A 19,582-nucleotide genomic window follows, 5' to 3' on the forward strand; every position below is an offset into this window, starting at 1 on the left:
CAGCCCAACAGTGAAGAGAGTTAACAAAAAATGCACCAAAATGACAGACGCTGCCTAAAAAATATATGTAGTTGTCTTTGCTAGTTTGCTGTGCCAAAACCATTACATTTCAATGTACAGTAGAGGTATGAAAAGTGGTCTGGTCATGGTCTTTGTGAAGAAGTGGAAAAACTAGACATCTGATTAGTTCAGAGACTTTCTAAAAGGTGTAACCAAGAACTTCTGTGTGACAGTTTGGGCTGCAATACACATTGTGTTCATTACTTTCAAGTGTAGTGTAAACAACCGTTTCAGTGTTTCTGACACGTCATATATCTGAATGTGAAAAAGGATGACAGTGTTGAGACTGTAAGTTGGTTTTGACTGGGTGTGCGTGACACCCAGTCTTGCTAAATGGAGAGACACGACAGTTTACCCCGCTTGACTTTATAGCTCTGTGTTCTAGTGTTTAACTTTATCGAAATGAGCGAGTTGATCAAAACACCTCTTCTGTGTTGACTGACTGCAGACTTGCATTTTAAACTAACAGCATTGTCACCAGTGGTTTCCTGTCAGTATGTCCAGCTGTATTAGTTTAAAGAGAGCTGGTTCACAAATATGCACATTTAATTTCACCCATCTGCCACCAGCTGGTTCTTCTTTAGAGTCTGAATCAAAAACATGCCATCAGTGACACAACCTTGGGCTATATAAGTCATTTCAGTGGGAATGACCTTATTTCTATGCCACATCTCCAAATGTTCCTTTTCAGAGGGGTCACAGCAGTGACACGTGGCTCTTTTATCTGAAAGAGTCACATATAGATAGCCACAGAACAACAGCTGTATGAAATTTGATAAAAAGGAAAGGCCATATTTTATGGAGTTGATCTGGGTTATCTTTAGCATTCTCTCTTGTGAGAAGCTGTCTGATATGGAGCATATATTTAAGTGTTTCTGTGTTGTGAGCATGGTCCAGGATGTTCTCTGCTCCCGATACCACAGGACCAATGAGTCGGTCTTGTTTGACCTCTTATATTTATAAGAAACTATTTTGAGCATTAAAACTTTTCATGCGCTTATGCACTGGGAATTACATTGTTTGTGGTGTTAGTTTAATGCAAAATCATTCTTATCAGTAACATTACAGGCGGGGTGTCCAATTTCTCATAGCAGTTGTTGATGTTCAAATCACCAAAACAATCACACCCCTACCCCCATCTTTCGCTTTCGTCAGCGCTCGGCTCGACTAATGTCCATCCTGTGCACTGTGCACCTTACTGCTGATTGGCTGCAAGGTTGTTTTGGTACTCGGCCCGACTTTGTCTAAACAAGTGTAATTCGGAAATCGGACACCCCACCTTTAATGTGCATATATGTAATCATGTGTCACTATGAAGGATGTGTCACGATCGTCTATGAAGGATGTGATCAGTGAAAAAAATCCCCCACAAAATTTACAGCATCTGTCTCTTTGAAAACCAGATTTGTTGCTCTGTTTGTTGTGGAGATAGACGTGAAAGCTTTGGAGGTAATCTGTCTTCTGAAGAAAGAATTTTCTTCTCTCGGGCTGTGTGTCTTCCGCTGCCTGCAGTCATAGTCATCGTGTTATATATTTCCAATTGTTCCAGCTATAAAATCATTCTGAAAGCTCTTGGTCAAAAAGTACATCAAGGCAGTTTGCCATTTTTACGATTGATAAATTGTTGAGACTTTTTTAAGTGCAGTTATATATTTTGTCGAACTATTTGACAGCTTTGCTTAAGTGATGAATCTTGTACAAATTCGACTAAAGCAAACTGTTTAGCCACAATTGAGGCTTGGAGCTTTCAAGAGTTTAACCCAGTAAGCAAATAGCGGCAATACTTTTTTAAATGTAATATAAATTGCAAATGTTTAGTTCTTCTCCATGTTTACAGCAGTATCACAGGAGAATGAGTTTCCTGTCTCTATCTTTGCTATATTTGCACTGGGTTTAATTTTTGCTGAGTATAGCTGCTCAGACTTGCGCTCATACGTATCAGTCCTTTATTCCAATGCCAGAAAAGTATTTTTTTCCTAAAGACCTCACAGATGGCAATACTCCCAGATTTGCAAAGGTTTCTTTGGAAACCAAATAAAACATTGTGGTTGGAACCTAAATTGTTTTAAAGCCAGAAGCATTAGATGGCCTACAAAAGCTGATCGTAGAGAAGGGCTGAAGATGAGCTGAGTGAGGACTTTATGATGCTTTTTGTGCTCAGTGATGCACAGCATACCCACTGAAGTTATGAGGAATGAATAGGATTATGCTTTTTAGACCAATGGTTGGACTGAAGTCAATGTTTAGAATCTGATTTCTTCTCACATTTAATTTTTTTAAAATTTGACCTTGCAATTTAGTTTAGTTTGCATTAGTTTTCACTTCATGATTGTGTTGGCCTACACATCTGTAGACCATTGCTGTAATATTGCTACCTGTGACAAGTGAGTGACTGCGCATATGTCTATTCAACACAATCTGACACAAAACTTTGACAAAACTTTCTAATGCCAGTGACAGTTTAGTTTAGGGGTGGGGTTAAGGGAGGGGCTTCAGTATTGCTTTTTTCTAGTAATCATACATTTTTGTGACATTCACATCATAAGAATTTATACGAATGAGCCACCTTGGAAAATAGTTGTAAACTCCCAGAAGATCAGGCTAGTTAGGGCACTACCTTAGGCACTGAATTCACTAGGCTTTGGAAGTTACAAATGAATGACCAGCTGAAATCAGAAGCCTGGCTGCAGATTTGTTTCCATGACTACTAAATGGAAAAGGACGAGAAATCCTATTTGAACCATCATTGACATTTATGACCATACAGCTTCCTTTAAACGTCAAGCTCACTTTGATCGGTTACAAAACTCACCCCTTTTTCATACTAAACTCACATTTAGTCACCAAGTGACCTTAAGTGCAACTGACCCAAAAACATTTATGATGTAGGTCTTGGCTGTTCTGACATTCAACTGTATATATTTTATTTCTATAACTGTACAATCGTGAAGAGCTGCTGAACTTTATTTCATTGTTCCCTAAACAATGACAATAAAGTTCTATTCTGTTTCTTAATGAAGTCCAGCTTCTGGTAGACATGATGTGACTTAATGAATGACTGAATGAGAGATTGATCAATGTTGCATATAGTCCACTGTTCCATAAACAGACTGCTTGAGTTAAGCCCATATTTTCATTTCTTTCTCCTCACATATGTGCAGAAAAGCAGCGTTTGAGTATTTGATGGATGCTTTGGAAAGTTGGACTATTGGTGCTCTGGGCTACTCGGACTTTCCATGCGCTCAGGCTTCTCGGAACCATGAATGCGAAAACGTCAGCAGGGAAGTGGCTTGATGGGACAAATGCATTTATATTTAGAACTAAAGCACCCAATCGGACACAAGTTAGGTAATGCTTGAATATACTGTAAGTCTTTCCTGGCTGTGTGGATGATCGTGTTCTGTTGTTTGTTCTCATTAATGACTGCCAAGTATTTGCTTATTAATAAAACCCTACCGAGTTTACCATACTTTTTGTGAAGTAGAAGAGTGTTTACAGTTACATCAAAGACAAGGGTCAGTATAGTTTGCCTTCTCAGGCTTGCGTGTCCGTGTGTGATGTTCGTCTATGTACATAGAGCAGATGCTGCAAATTGTGTTGTGTAGCTCTGTCTATGGATACAGTGTGTTAACATTTGAGATGAATTGTCTTTAAAGTTGTTACATTTATTTACCACTTTTTTTTATATCCTTGTTTATCAGAGGATACAAATGCATATAGAAATGCAATCCAGGTATGACTTTTAACCTAAGTGTAGTTGTACAGTCATAGTGTGTTGAAATGAATTATCTTTGAAGCTCATCATTGCTTTTGACTTAAGCTTATGATCTGCTGCAACAGTATACAATATAAGTTTGGAGGACATCTTTTAATTCTAGATCTGAATTATACTTAACATACTGTATACTTCTCTATTTGTATATTAATAATTTAGAGGTCTTGCAAATTAGTATATATTAGGTTGGGGAAGCATTTGGTATGTGTCTAGGTCAGTGGTTCTCAAACTGGGGGCCTTGGCCCCTTGGGGGGCCCCAAGATGGATCCAGGGGGGCCACAGATTTTGTGGCATTTTATGAAATATAGAAATTTATCATACATTTTATGCAATCAAACATCAGAAAAATAAGACCACCAACCAAAAGAATTGATGTTCCAGCATTGTAAAACTGAATATGTTTTTAGTTCAAGTATAAGATTATAAGTACTTATTTGGGGGGCCACAACGTGATGCACCCTACACAAAGGGGGCCTTACAATGAAAAAGTTTGAGAACCACTGGTCTAGCTGATTTACGGAGATTGTAATGTACTTTAAGTCCGTCTGTGTGAACGTGGGTGATGGAGAAGCGGAGTGTGCAAAATCCATTAAGAGCAATCTGCTTATGTAACCGGTGTGAGTCCCACACTAAGTAATGGAGCAGCTTTCTAGTTCTGGCAGCCCTTCTGCTGTAGAGTTACTCTCTGACTGTAAAAAAATATATTCCAAAGCCCGCCACAGACTCTGTCCAGCAATCTAAATGATTGTTCAAGGTCAAACTGGCTTTCAGCCAGCAAACTAACTTAGTAATCAAGTTTTGCAGTAAAATAATTATTTCTGTATTCATGGAAACAATGAGATTTATTGCGAAAATCAGCAATTGTTTGGTTTGTCTAAATAGACAATGGGACAAATTTATGAATGGAAACAAACGTTACAAGAGGTATCAGTGAAGTACTTCCCAGTTGACTGTATTGCTCATAAAATGTTACGTAGTGGTCCAGTTATTCTGAGTTTATTCTGTCCATATGTGTCTTTATTGGATTTGTTAAGCATGTTCGGGGCATATCAGGACAGCTGTCTCTAAAAGACAATTTCAGTATTATATGTCTTTATTAAAGGAACAGTTCACCCAAAAATAAAAATTCTGTCATCGTTTACTGACCCTCCAAATCTTTACAAATTTCTTTGTTCTGATGAACACAGAGAAAAGTCTCTGGAAGAATGCTTGTAACCAAACAGTTCTTGGCCACCATTGACTACCATTGTCAGAAAAATTACAATGGTATAGTCAAAAGTGCCCCAGAACTGTTTGCTTACATTCTTGAAAATATCTTCTTTGTGTTCAACAGAACAAAGAAACGTACAAAGCATTTTTTACCTACTATGGAAGTCAATTGTATGCCCAAAAACATGCAAAAGAATGTAAGTCTGTGTGAGGTCAGTTGTTGTTTTGTTTAGGCTAAATAGACAGTTTCATTGGACGCACGCTCTGGCACAAAGTTAACTTCCGGTCTTTGTGTTTGGTTATAACATAACAGTTTATTTTATATTCACATTGTATTGAAATGTGTATTCATATTTTAATGTATATTAATTGTATTAAATTACATTAAAACTACTCAACAGTTATTGATTCTTTGTGAAGTGCTACCGTAAGTTAAGTTTGGGCCACATAACGTTTGTTTATGTTGTTGCTGCTGAAACCGTCTGGATTTATGCTCTTGCTAACTGGATAAACTATCAATACTCTTAATAAATGGTTTTGACAGTGACGGCATTGTCATTTATCTTATCCTTTCATTTAAACACTGCTTTACTGGGATCTAATATGTGAAAATGTGAATTACGGCTACAGTTTATAAGTGTGAAGTTTACTCAGTACACAGATTATGAGCTGCAGTGAGAGTTTGATATGTTTGCAGCTTTCACTGAGCTCAATTAAATGCACTATAAAGCATAAGCCTGAACAGCTTTTGCCTTAAAAAACTTTATTAATCCCCAGCATACTGTTACCTTCCCCAGCTTGGAAAAGAGAGTGTTTCTATGAACATGTGGTTTGCAAGTCACAGACAGTTCCTGAAAAACACTCCCATCCATGCTAAACATTCCCATGGGCCCCTGCAGGCATCCAACCATGATATATAGCAAAATCATATATTCAGGCAACAGATACCGGTGACGTGTAGTGCAGCTGTCCGGCAGAGCTCTGAACTGGCCCATGTAGCTGAATATATTGCATCCTGTCACAATAACTCAATCTTCAATAGTTTTCCTACTGTGAAAAAGATGGTTTCTAATTGTCCACAGCCTATTTCTTAAGGGGATAGTTCACCCAAAAATGAACATTTTTTTCATCATTAACTCACCATGTCATTCTGAAGCTGTATGACTTTCTTATGCAGAACACAAAGGAAGATATTTTAAAGAATGTTGGTAACCAAACAACATTGGGCCCCATTGACTTCCATTGTATGGAATCATATAGTATAGAGCAGTGCTCCTCAAACCTTTTTGTTGTAAGGCCCCCTTTGTGTAGGGTGCATCACTTTGCGGCCTCCCAAATAAATACTTTTTATATAAATAAATAGAATTTTAATTAATCAAAAAATATATTCAGTTATACAATTCTGGAACATCAATTCTTTGGTTGGTGGTCTTATTCTTCTGATGTTTGATTGCATAAAATTTGATATATTGCTATATTTCATAAAATGCCACAAAATCTGTGCCCCCCTGGATCTATCTTGGGGCCCCCCAGGGGGCCACGGCCCACAGTTTGAGAACCACTGGTATAGAGGTTTTGAGTGACATGAGGGTGAACAAATGATGACAGAATTTTATTTTTTGGGTGAACTATCTCTGTAATCCCTTCTCTTCCAGCATCAACTTCCTCAACACATATCTCTCTTCAGAGGTAGTGATCTCATAGCTGGGTGAGACCTTCAGTCTTCATGGGCGTTCTTCCCTTCACCTGCTGTTAACTCATTAATCTGTCCCATGTCACCCCAGAAGCACTCAAGGACTCAACCTACACCATTTTAATTGGCTGTGGGCAGATGAATCTCCCTCTTCTGTGTAATGGGAGAATCCTGAGGGGTTCTTGGAATGTCAGTGGAAATCCTGGACGTGGTCAAACCTGATTTCTGCAAATCAGTGACTATTTGTTGATTCAGCTGCATACACATGCCCTGAGTGTGAGCAACCATTATCTCCATTATTGACCAAATATGTTTCGAAACATTGTCCAAAAACGGGCCTTTGTAAGAAAACATTAAAGGCTAATTATTTTTTAGATTAAATTAAAATGCATTTTTTACCATGGTAAAACATATGGTTATGATACTACACAATGTACTCTTAAAGGGATAGTTCACTCAAAAATGAAAATTCCGTCATCATTTACTCACCCTCAGGTTGTTTCAAACCTATATAAATTTATTTGTTCTGTTAAACACAAAAAAGATATTTGTAAGAATGCTAGCAATTTTCAGTTCTGTGACATCATCAACTACCATAGAAGGAAAAAAATATTGTATATTTTTTTGTTGTGTTGAACACAAAGTGAGATATTTTGAAGAATTTAGGAACAGTTCTGAGGCTCTTTAGACTACCTTTTAATTTTCCTGTTATGGCAGTCAATGATGTCACAGAATTGAAAATTGCTAACATTCTTCAAAATATCTTTCTCTGTGTCCATCAGAACAAAGTAATTTATACAGGTATGAAATGATATGAGATGATGACAGAATTTTCATTTTTGGGTGAACTATCACTTTAACAGCTTTTCTTTTACATGTTAAATTATTATTTATAATTAATAGTCCTATAGTGTGTTAGCTTTATTTTAGATATTTAAACAATATTTAAATCTTATCACAGTTTCAGTCTCATGGTTAGAAAAGAAAAAGTAAAATAAAAATACTCTTTTGTCTGGATTACTGGATTAGTGTAAATAGTGTAAGTAAAATCATGCTCGCCTTTCAGCCCAAATGAGTGTAATTGCCTTCACTTCAAAGAATGATGTGTAATGCCTGATCTAATACAGATACAGCGTGTTGAGTTTCCCTCTAAAAGGTCTCCAGGAATGCTGTGTGTTTGAGGGCTGCATAAACAGTCTGATGAAGCTTGCTAAAAGCATTCTCATGATGTTAATCTGATCATTTAGCCTTCAGTCTGCACTGTCTCAGAGAAAAGTAGCCTAATGCTATGCAGGGATAACACTCACAATTAGCCCTATTCAGACAGCTCCTCTGAAGTTTCAGCGCTGATTTTCAGCGTTATTTCAACTCGATGATGACTAGATGAACAGACCCATGTGTTTCTGTCTGATGATACGCCAGAATGGGGCTCGTGGGAATTTGAGAGAAAAAGTGCCATGCCTGATTTCAATCTCTTGACTTTTTTAAAGTCTCAGAGGGAGGCTGGTACGCAATGAGGTGTATATGCATGCATGTGCGCGTTTCTGTAATGGCTGCTTATACCACATAAAGGCTTATAATTTAGGAAGAAATGTCAATTATTTATTAACAAATTCTCATGAGTTTGGTACTTTTTTATGCTTTCAACAATAAACTAAAGTTTTAACCAAATAAACAGTCCCGGGTCTGAATGATCAGTTGTTTTATCTGTTAGCAGGAGTACATGGACACAAGATAGAGTTCCTCTTTTTGGGTTCAATCTGGCTGACGCTATGGTAAAGACATGAAGTTGTGCTTCAAAAACCTTTCCTTGCTGATCGAATGGCCAGAGCACATTCACATACATATATCTGACACAATGATAGAAAGCACAGACTGGGACCACATTGGTTTGGGAATAACCCAGAAGCTATGGGAAGGGAAAGCTGGACCTAAAGGCTGTCTTGGAGAGTCTTTCAATAAGACGTCAGTTCACAAAAAACATAACGAATGGCTCATTATAATTGTCTCAGTATCTAAAATGCTTATGTAAGATTATAGATGACCTTAAACCCAATGACCTACTGTGTACATTAATATACAAATGTGATGTGAATGTGACATACTACTGATATAATGAAATACTGATATAATAATACATTTTTATCAATGAAGTAATGATACATCTTCATGAAGTACTAGAGCTTTGTTTTGGTGCAGTAGTTGCAGTAGTAGCTCTTTGAAGCCATACATTTTCTGTTTTCACACACTATAATATTTTGTTGGACCGCTTTTTAAACTTTGCTTGTGTCATGCATTCGCCGTTCAATAAGGTTTTAGTCTCAATTTTTATTTTAAATGTTTATTTGTAATAATTTTTCACCAAGATTTTGTGCTGAGGATGGCAGAAAGTCTTCTCCAGCACATCCCTAAGATTCTCAATGGGTTTAAGAACGTGGTGGCCAATCCTTGTGTGAAAATGATGTGACATGCCCCATGAACCATTTTTTACATTTAGGGACTGTTTCCTGGACAGGGATTAGGTTAAACCAGGACTAGGCCTTAGTTAAATTAGGTAGGTAGGCATTTAAGTAGTTTTTACAAACATGCTTTACAAAAACATTACTGGTGTGCATTTTGAGGCAAAACAATGGCACTGATGTATTTTAAGATGTGTTCAGTTAAGACACCTCTAACATTTATTTTAGTCTAGGACTAGTCTAAAGCCCTGTCCGAGAAACCACCCCTTAGAGCCTGATGAATCATTGTCATCTCGAAATGCCCGTGCCTTTATGAAAGAAAAAATCTGTCTCATGCCAACTTCCGGTTTCAACAGGAAATACATTATAACAGGAAATAAACTGTGCTTGTCAAGCCATTTAATGGGGTCTTTAAAAAGAAATGTTTTTTTTTTCTCAAGGGCCATATGTTAGTTAGTGGTCCATGAAAAACACCTGGTAAACCTGATCTTGAGGAGGCCCACAGTCAAAACACTGACATATTTCTAGTAAATCTTGACAATATGATTTGATTCATGACCTCCCTCTTTCATCTCACCTTGTTCTTCTGCACGCCATTCTTAACCTTACCATTTTGTAGATGTTAAAAAAAATGATGGCATGAATTTGGCCCGTGGGTCACTATCTTGGCATGTTATTAAGTTTTGCCAGTTCCAGAGGATTTATTTTCTTCACTCTAGTGGGGGCAGAGGAGGCATGGGTTGTTTTGATTTCTTTTTCTCTGGCCACCGCTTCTTAAGGAAGCCAACATGATGCGCTTAGATACGTCTCATTGCATAGCAAGAAGATCCCCTCACCATCTTCTCACATGTTAAGAGTCGGCACTCTGTGGAGCTTGTCAACATGTTTTCAAACAAGAGTTTACTTCTTTCTTTACCTTTTTTCTGTACCTACTGTACTTTTTCTTGAGCCATACAAGGCAAAAATGATTCAGGCCATTGTAATAGAATATGCAACACAATCTCATGGCAAAAACGTTACTGATTTACGAGGTGGGTAATTCGTAAGACTTCATTCGTACATTTTAGTACAATTTGCTTTCACACCAGTGATGTTAGATTTAGGGGCGGGGTAAGGGGTGGGGCTTCAGTATGGTTTTTTTCTAGTAATAGTACGTTTTTGTACAGTTCACAGTGTATGAAATCATCCACCGAATCAGTAAAAATTAGCCCACCAAATAGCCTTGAATTCCTGTGAGATCATGTTGGAAGATGGGGAGGATGGCTATGTGAAGTACAGCTTTTAGAGATTCAAGTAGTATAGAAGCACTTGCTATACAGTTTATTTTAAATTACATTATATACATATACACTTCGAGTAAGCAGTAAAAAAAACTTTGTCATGAATATTTTAAAAATACTTTTTAAGATCCAACCCCTTTAAACATCCACTGATAAACAAAGGAAAAAAACACATGCACAGGAATGGAATACTGACCGGGCCAATGGGGCCAGTGGCCAGGAGCCTTTGACTAGCATGAGCCCGAGGGGGCCCTGGGCTTCACGGTTGCGTCATCCAGTTTGGTACAGAGAACCCAACAACAATGAAAACAAATGTTTATCTATGTTTAATATATGGGTCCCAGCCTATACAAGGCCTATGGGATACCCTGTAAAAAATGAAATGATCAATAAATCATGGCAACATTTGCTTTTATGTTACTTTAACTAATTCAATTAAATTTAACCTTTTAAAAATGAACATATTAATAAAATTACAGTACATTTAAATTGCATTTTTAAAATCTTTTGCTTGATGATTTGATCAAGTGTCAAAGGGGCATTTTATGGTGAGAAATCATTTTTTATTTATGTGATGCATTAAATATGTGTATATTTGACAGTTAATTAGTGTTTTTCATATGCCTTAATTTGGTCCATTGTTGATTTTTTGCTGTGTAGCTAATATTAGACTTCTTTAAACCCTGTACAGATTATTTTTAGCGTAGCGCAGGCCTGATGCAGAGCGAGAACGCTTTTAATATTCATTATCATCTTAACTTTCACTTTCTATAACTGTGAATGCGCAGCTAAGGGAAAGAATGGAATAAATTGTGGGAGGGGGGCCCTTGGAGGTAACTGGCCCCGGGGCCCTTTGAAGTCCTAATCCGTCCCTGAGCAGCAGACCAAAAAGCAAAACAATGACTAACGAAAATAGAGATGTTATAAAATATCTTTAAAAACTGTCATGTAGACCGATCTACAACCCACTTAGACACAATCATTTTCCTATTTTATACAGAAAAGGTACTGCAAGCAGTCTCCTAATAAAATGTATAGTTTCCATTATTATTAATAAGCAAATATTACATTGTAGGTCACCTGATGGCCATTGTCCCATGCGTAAAGCATACGGTCCTTTGGGTTGTAGTCGATTTGTGTGTTGTAGGTGTAATTGTTTATAAAAGGCAGACGGGGGATCATTTGGGTATATGTGTGCGTATCAAACGCGTAGGAGATGTTGGCATGTGTGTGCTTGAAGCTGTCAACCGCATACAGAACGCCACAGATGACGAAACAGTTTCCATAATAGTTCCTCCTCAGGCCGGTTCTCCACGTCTTCTCTTTCTGCAGATCCGAGGGATGTAGCTTACTGAGGATGATCACTTCCTGATGAAATCCTTCTTCGTCCAGAGCCGGATACACTAACCATAAGCCGCCCTCATCCACACCAAAGTCAAAGTCTGAATGTCCTCTCCATTGCCCCGGGGAATCCTCCTCCTGTAACACTGCATCATGAAGGGTGGTCCACGCTGCTACGTACCGGAGACGGAGATCGTATCTGATGATGTCACGAGAAAATGCTCTGTTGTAGTAGAAAGAGCCACCGTAGACGACGTGGCCGGTGCCAATCCAATTGTAGGGGAGTTTGTAAGAGTTGCTAAACTGCCCTGGTAGAGAAAAAGAGAGGACACCATGTTATTTATGTTTATGATGCATTGACAATGTATAAGTTACACAACGCCAACCAAATGTTTAAAGGGATCGTTCACCCGAAAACAAAAATTCTGTCATCTTTTCTTCCCCTCAGGTCATGTCAAACCTGCATGTCTTTCTTTTGCATAACACACAAAAAAGATATTTGGAAGAATGTTGGTAAAGGAAAATGATTGGTCCCTATTGACACGCATTGTTTTTTTGTCTATACAATAGAAGTCAAAGGGGACCAACGCATTTCTGTTACCAACATTTTTAAAAGTATCTTCTTTTGTGTTCTGCAGTAGAGAGAAAGTCATAAAGGTTTGACATGAGATGAGGGGAAGCAAATGATGACAGAATTTCTGTTTTGGGGTGAACTAACCCTTTAAATGTACCTTGCTTAAAGGTGTCTATATCGCGGAATTCCAGAAGCATGTTCCCGTAGTAGTAGTCTGTAACATAAATGACTTTTCCATTGCCTTTTGGGTCTTTCATCCAGGCACCCTGATTTTTTCCATAAGTGTTATGTGTAACAGGATCAGTAATGCTTGCTAGTGTGTCCTTGCACACTCCTGTAAACAACAAGAATCAATATATTTGCTGCTTCTCTTTCACATATAATCTACATGCACCTGTTACTGGAATTAAGTTTACCTTGTTCTTTGGAGGTTTTTGGCGATTGTGTGCTCATTTCAGTAGTGGCTTCACCCCAGCTAAGAGGTTTTGAACTTTTTTTGGCCATTGTAACACTGGCCAGCTGCTTTGGCAATGCAAGAGGAGTTGCTATGGTTGCTGTAGAGTTGCTTGGTGGTATTGTGATAGTTAAAGGCTTTGAGGTTGGCCGGTTTGCCGTAGTTGTGCTTTCTTTATTGGCTTTCTCAGTCTCTCCTTCAGCTTCCTTTGTAACGTTCGTCGTGTATGCAGTAGTGAAGTTACCATTCAGAGAAACAGCCGGCTGTAGGGGATGCTGGCTGTTGATGTCAGTTGTGGAAGACTGTTGTGTCACTGCTGAAGTGGTTCTAGGCCGTGTTTCAGGTGTATGTGACTTTGGCTTATTAAGCTCGTCTTCAATCACTAAATCTACTGAGCCGTCACCTGTCAGAACCTCATGGGCTACTGTTAAGTGAAGACACATTAAAGGGGAAGTGAATTTGGATGCACTCACTCACTCACTTGAGTATTGCAAAGTAAACTTAAATTTGTAATTTGTAATCCCATGTGTAAATTTACTTTAAAAAGTGTGCAAAAACATGCACATTAAAAAATTAAGGAAAACTTACAGATTTGTTTCATGCATTTAGCAGCACAGTAAAAGAGTTGCTATAGGGACAACGCTGAAACATATTTATTATTTTTAAATCTGTGGCAGTACTGTGAAAGTATGTACTGAATACAAAGTACATGCTTCTTGACTGTTAAATCAGTACGTGCTCTATAGTAAATGTGGGTGCAGCATGTGTCCTATAGTGTGACAGAGCCACATTTAGAAAACAAACTGTTAATATTACATTGTTTTATAATTTCTATATATACTGTATATTATATAAAAAACATAAGAGAGATTTATCTTCATAAAATGTTTGCCGTCACACCATAGGACAAATTTGCATATTAGTCTGTCAACTACCCACATACTACTGTATATGCGCCATTTTTAAAATGTCATGTGACTCGTGTGTTTGTTCATCTCTGACATACAAACAACAGCAACAAAAATAATCTACTCAGATGTTTCACTGTAAAAACTTTTCAGTGACTGGTTACATCTAAATTTTTCAATTGGCTTAGTTAAAGGTTTTGTAAATTTAAGAAACAGTCTGTTCCCACAAGTAATAACTTGCAAACCGTTACTTTGAGTTGAGGTCTAATTTTTTACAGTGTGTTATAGGATTAGTTCACCTTCAAAATGAAAATTCTGTCATCATTTACTCCCTCTTACCCTCTTGTCATTTCAAACCTGTATGACTCTTCCGCAGAGCACAAAAGAAGATATTTTGAAGAATGTTGTTAACAGCCCCCCATTCACTTGCATTGATTACAATATACAGTAAGTGAATGGGGGGCTGTGCTGTTCTGTTACCAACATTTTTCAAAATATCTTCTTTTATGTTCTGCAGAAGAAAGAAAGTCATACAGGTTTGAAATGACAAGAGGGTGTGTAAATGATGACAGAATTTTCATTTAGAAGGTGAACTACTCCTTTAAACACGTATACGATTGAACCACAATTAATACATTTCTTGGTACCTCTATCACTTACACTTAACAAAAAACACCAGGCTTACAATTTTCCAGTATTTTTAAATCATTACGTTTTTTTGGCTTCAGTGGCCACCTGTGGGATAGAAAAGTGTTTGATGTAAACCGAAAAATTTCAGCAGAAGCAGTAAACCATTTGGGTATTTTCAGACATTCTAATTTTGCATATGGGGGTTGTTGACAAATATAACATACATGTGTCCTTAGGTGTGACAACAAAAATTTAGAAATCAACTGTTAGAGAGCTTTATCTTCATTGTTAGTTTTTTTTCTAAATATTTGCTGTCACACCACAGGACATAATTACGGTATGTACAATAGTGTGAAAGCAGGCTACATATTACTTATTTTACATACTGATTTTCGCATACTATACAGTATGGAATTAGACGATTTTGGATGCAGGGATTGTTTAGTGGTAATTGTTTAGAGAAAATCTGTATTTCAGCACAGAATGATTGATTGGTGGATTATTCCATTAAATTGTGTTGCGGACACTCACTCTGCTGTTCCCCGTCAGCATCCTCCATTGTGTTAGCCTTGTAGAAGGTCATGCTTCTAATGGTCATGCCGTTGGGACCTGCTATGGTCTTTACAGGTTTACGAGGTTCCTCCCTGACCTCAGACTTGGTTTTCTTCAGCGCTGGCTTGCTGGGACCCTGACTCCCAACAAACTTCTCTTCATATTTCCTCTGGTATCATAAAGTTAAATATTAGTTTAATTATGACTTTCATAAATTAACCTTATTACTGCTTTCAATTACTGCGTCAAATAAACAGCATTAAATGTCACACTTGATATGTTTCCTGCTGCATGAGATGAGGGGGAATTTGTGGTGTATTAATCACTTAAACATGCTGTGGGAAAGCTGTATCCTTTGATGGTTGAGATGTCTTCCTGTTTTACTGGAACGGTAAATTAAAGCAATGTTTCTCACTGTGTAGCACTTGGTCGGACACCGACTTTTAGGTGGATGTTGTGTAATTGTGCATTCTTACACATTTGTTGTGTTTGAGAAATTTGGAGTCAGTTTAGGCTTTGTGTTGTGGTATATTTGTGTCAGCAGTTGATGTGTTTAAAATGGATGGTTGTTGTTTAAATGTGTTGTGCTGTACCTCAGTGTGAGCAGCTGCCGCATTCTTCTGCAGTGAGGGCTCCAGCGCATTCAGACGTTTCTTCTTCTCCTGGCGCTGGCTGGAGCGAGGAACCTTTCCCTGCACCTTTTCACCTTTCACACTCAATTTCTCCTTTGTTAGGTTTCCAGAAGACGACTGTAGAAGAATTTAAACACAATAGCTGTTCTGCCCATTCACCTGAATCAAATTCCTTGCCTGATGGCAACATTTTGGGAGCATATAGTGATTTCTGTTTCTGTGATCATACTGTACATAAAAAGTCGTAATATGACATGCAGTTGTTACCTTGTTAATCCCCACACACACAAATACTTTTGGTGTAATTTTGTAGTCATGTTGATTCTAATATTACTTTTGCTTTTTCCGTGTAAGCGTGTAGGCTATTATTATTCATAGGTTACTTGATAAAGCATTTTATTGGGAACAATACTGTCAAAAAAATAATGTATTAATGACTTTACTCGTCATGCTGTCGTGGTGTCATTGGATAAAGGAGGCAGGTCACCTTTTTTGCAACCAAAATAGACTTAAATGGTCTGCATAGTATAATTGTGAATCTAGGTCAATGTCAGAATCAGAACTATAGTAGTAAGTTGTAAAAATGTTGAGTTTGTATGAATCAATTTTGAGTAAGAAGACTCACCTTCTCTATATTTTCCACCCGTTCCAGGAGTTTCGTTGTGACAGAGTGAAGCTTTAACAAATCCATTCCATAGAACGATCCCTCCAGAAGATCCATTATGGTTGAGAGCTGAAAAAATCAACTTAAAAGCTACAATACAGTTTGAAAATAAAAAAAATCACATGAACAAAATCTCTAAAACGAAGAGTAGATTTTCTTCTCGGATACATTATATTAAAGAAATAATGTTATCAAGTAAGTTATACCTTGACAAAAAAGTCACATTTTCTATTGGCATTTGGATAAAGTCAAGTTTTTAAAATTTTAAGTTACATTAACATGCATAGTTACATGCATTTTACATACAAATTTGATTCTTTTTACAAGCAACAGTTTTGTTTTGTAATCAGAAATGATGTTATCATTAGCTTAGCTCTGTCTTAAAAGCCTTTACCTTGACATCATCTTTTCCTGCATCTTGCAGCTTCTTAAACCTAAAATCTCCCTCACAGGGGTTCAGGGCAGAGGGAGGGGCGATGCAGGCACACTTTTTGCAGTTGGCACCTGTGACTGTCTCCACTGTGTAGAAGTCCTCAGTCTTGGCATGGCCCTCTTCAATGCGCTTGCACGCGCTCCTGCTCAGAGGCCGCACCACACACTTACAGCGACAGTCTGAGCCCTCAGAGAGAGTCTTCACTTTGTCATAATCTCCTAAAAGCTAACAGGACAATAATGAATAAATGAATGCATGGTAATTTAAAACAAAGCATTATTGCGTCATGTTGTAAAAAAGATCTGTCTATGAAACATAAATAAATACAAAAAATATGAATAGATTTACCTGTGTTAAAACGTTTTCTTGATTGTCCAGTTCATCTTCTAGAGTTGAATAGTTGTCAATATTGTCAGCAGTGACGTTTGCGCGTAATGAATTAAACGCGCCACAGCAAACTATGAATAGCAGCTTCAGTAAATCCATTATGCAAATTCTTCAGACAAAAGTGAGATGCGGAGATGCTAAAGCGAAGAAGTCTCTAATAAATACAAAAAAAACAATTATTCTACGTATGTATCTAGTCCCATGTCCATTTATTCTTGGATAGGTAAAGTGTCCTTGATGACGTATACAGTCCTGGGTCTGATAAATGCGGTTGTTTATGGATTCTTTAGACAGAAAGAGGATCTGCCGTTTGTTGGATAGCTGGTGATGAATGAATATTTGAAGGGCTTTACTGTAAGAGAAGAAGTCAGTGGGGAGGAACCCAAACCTGTGTTTGGAGACAGGGAGGAGTTCTGCAATTAGATAAATGACCACAACAAACTTTCTCCAACTAAATAAATAACAATACAGTAAAATAACAATAATAATAACAAAAATAAAGAATAACACGAAGAAGTCAAACCTTTAGAAAAACGTGATATAGGTATAGACTAAATTACATTGACATATACACCAAAATGTCATATCCGGTCTTTTTTGTAAAGTATCACAATATGTCCTATTTTTTTATCATTTTAAGAATTGTTGACGGATAAAGATTTTCTTTTTTCAAAGATAACGTGATTTTATGAATGAAACGAAGTTGTTGTGGAACATTATCGCCCTCTACTGTCATTAAGATGGTAGATCAATTCCCAGAACACTGGGAGATCATTCTTACCTATCAAGTGACCTATGCAAAACATTTCTTCTATGCAAAACATTCATTTTATTTTGTTTATTTATTTTTTAAACAATACTTTATTATACCAATACTTATTTAGCTACTGTCTTATTACCAATACTTCAAATGTAAATTGGCCTTTTAGTGTAAAGGACATTTTGATCAAAATAAAACAGAAATACACAAGAAAACACATGTGAAAGCAGAATAGATTATGGAAATTCTTCGTTTGTTTTGAAGTGTGGAATGACATTTAAGAGCTTGATACTGTATAGTTTTTTTTTTCTTGTTTATTTGTAATTTCTGAGCTGAAGGATTTGACTGTAATTCACTCTTGGTTGACAGATGGTTCTTTGTGTTTAGTGTTTGTCCGTTACCTGTACATTACAGCATTTTTGTTGGAATATCCATGTGTCAAAAAAAAGATCAGTGGCTTTATGTACACAGAAGTCTATTGTGTATGTAAAATGCTCTTCAGCAGTGTGAACAAGCACTGAATCCCTACTTGACATTGACTCATATGGCAAGTATGTTGCCATAGCTCTTTCATCTTAACCTAAATGTTTTTCATCACAGGTGTCTATTGTTTCATGTATCTGCAACATCTCTGGTAATTTTACAGTGTGGAATTTTCATTATTTTTATATTTATGATGTAGTCTGAGAAAACAAGTGGTGGTTTAATGTCAACTGACATGTCATTATTATCCTATAGACTTTATTGCATCTATATTATGGAATTTATACAGGCACATGGTGGCTTTAGTTACTCGCTTGGTCATTTTTCAGGTGGAATGCATAGTCAAGAAAATGATTGGTAGGACATAGAGATCTTTGGTGTTGTGTCTGAACATGCCCAATTGTTTAAATTTATTGTGGCATGATAACATAGCTGCATTGTTTAAAGTGATGCTAGTCACAACATTTCATAACAAATAATAGACAGGCATAAATCAAAATGAAAACCTTGTTCTGAATGGATGTTCAAATGAGACTTATGAATAAGGTAAAGAAATTACAAGCTTATTGTTGATAACTCTGATGTTCAGCAGATGTCACTTGAGGACTTTCTCCGTTCCTTTATCCTCCTCCTTCTTTAAAAGGACCTTTACTTCTGCTTTTTCATTCGATTCACATGATGCATAATAACCCATAATTTAAAAAAAAGAATGCCAGCTATTATATTAGAAAAAGCAGTTTAGCATTAGATATTTTGAATATTAGGTGTATTTTAAAAGTAGGGCGATTTTTGTTTCCCAACTCCACCTTATGCAGGCCCTACTTATAACTCTAAATGAGACTGGGGTGAACCACAGCACTGCCCCAAACTCCCACCCAGAAGTTCGGGTCCAAAATACATACATAAATAAATGCATAAATAAATACTATTGTTTAACTTATACAATTCAGTTACCCAAAATACTGATTTTTATCACATTGTAACATGAACATATGATCATGATGTTAAAAGACATTTGAGTTTTTTTTAACTGTACTGTTTATAAACATTGGTATGCAAGCCAACATAAAGCATACATTTTTTCTAGCAATTAGATCCTCATAATACTGTTGGGTATCACTGTTGTAACTTTCTTTATACCTAATGTACAATATGAGCTGTTCAGTTTATCTGCCATAAGAACTTATGTTCTGACATAAAAATGTTTGTCTCAAACATGTATTTATTATACTATAAATATAAATCACAACAAATAAGCTCATCTCACTAATCAAAAAAAATTTGTGCA

At 37.0% G+C, this 19,582-nt stretch overlaps 1 protein-coding gene across 1 annotated transcript; it reads right to left on the reverse strand.

Moving 5' to 3' along the window:
• Positions 1–10,506: 10,506 nt before the first annotated feature.
• On the reverse strand, positions 10,507–17,369 carry olfml2bb (olfactomedin-like 2Bb). Its single transcript, XM_057334230.1, has 8 exons — positions 17,013–17,369; positions 16,626–16,889; positions 16,193–16,300; positions 15,529–15,684; positions 14,915–15,104; positions 12,808–13,269; positions 12,549–12,725; positions 10,507–12,125 (listed from the first exon to the last, which is right to left on the reverse strand). The coding sequence occupies exons 1-8, from the start codon at positions 17,148–17,150 to the stop codon at positions 11,527–11,529; spliced, it is 2,094 nt and encodes a 697-aa protein (XP_057190213.1). The 5' UTR covers positions 17,151–17,369; the 3' UTR covers positions 10,507–11,526.
• Positions 17,370–19,582: the final 2,213 nt, after the last annotated feature.

The sequence above is a fragment of the Triplophysa rosa genome, linkage group LG5 (genome assembly GCF_024868665.1).
Source record: "Triplophysa rosa linkage group LG5, Trosa_1v2, whole genome shotgun sequence".
NCBI lineage: Eukaryota > Metazoa > Chordata > Actinopteri > Cypriniformes > Nemacheilidae > Triplophysa > Triplophysa rosa.

Coding starts and splice junctions, on each gene's coding strand:
- olfml2bb (XM_057334230.1), bottom strand. CDS start 17,150: ATGGATTTACTGAAGCTGCTATTCATAGTTTGCTGTGGCGCGTTTAAT. Junction 15,685..16,192: donor GGGTGGAAAATATAGAGAAG/GTGAGTCTTCTT, acceptor ATTCTTCTACAG/TCGTCTTCTGGAAACCTAAC. Junction 12,726..12,807: donor AAAAACCTCCAAAGAACAAG/GTAAACTTAATT, acceptor TGTTGTTTACAG/GAGTGTGCAAGGACACACTA.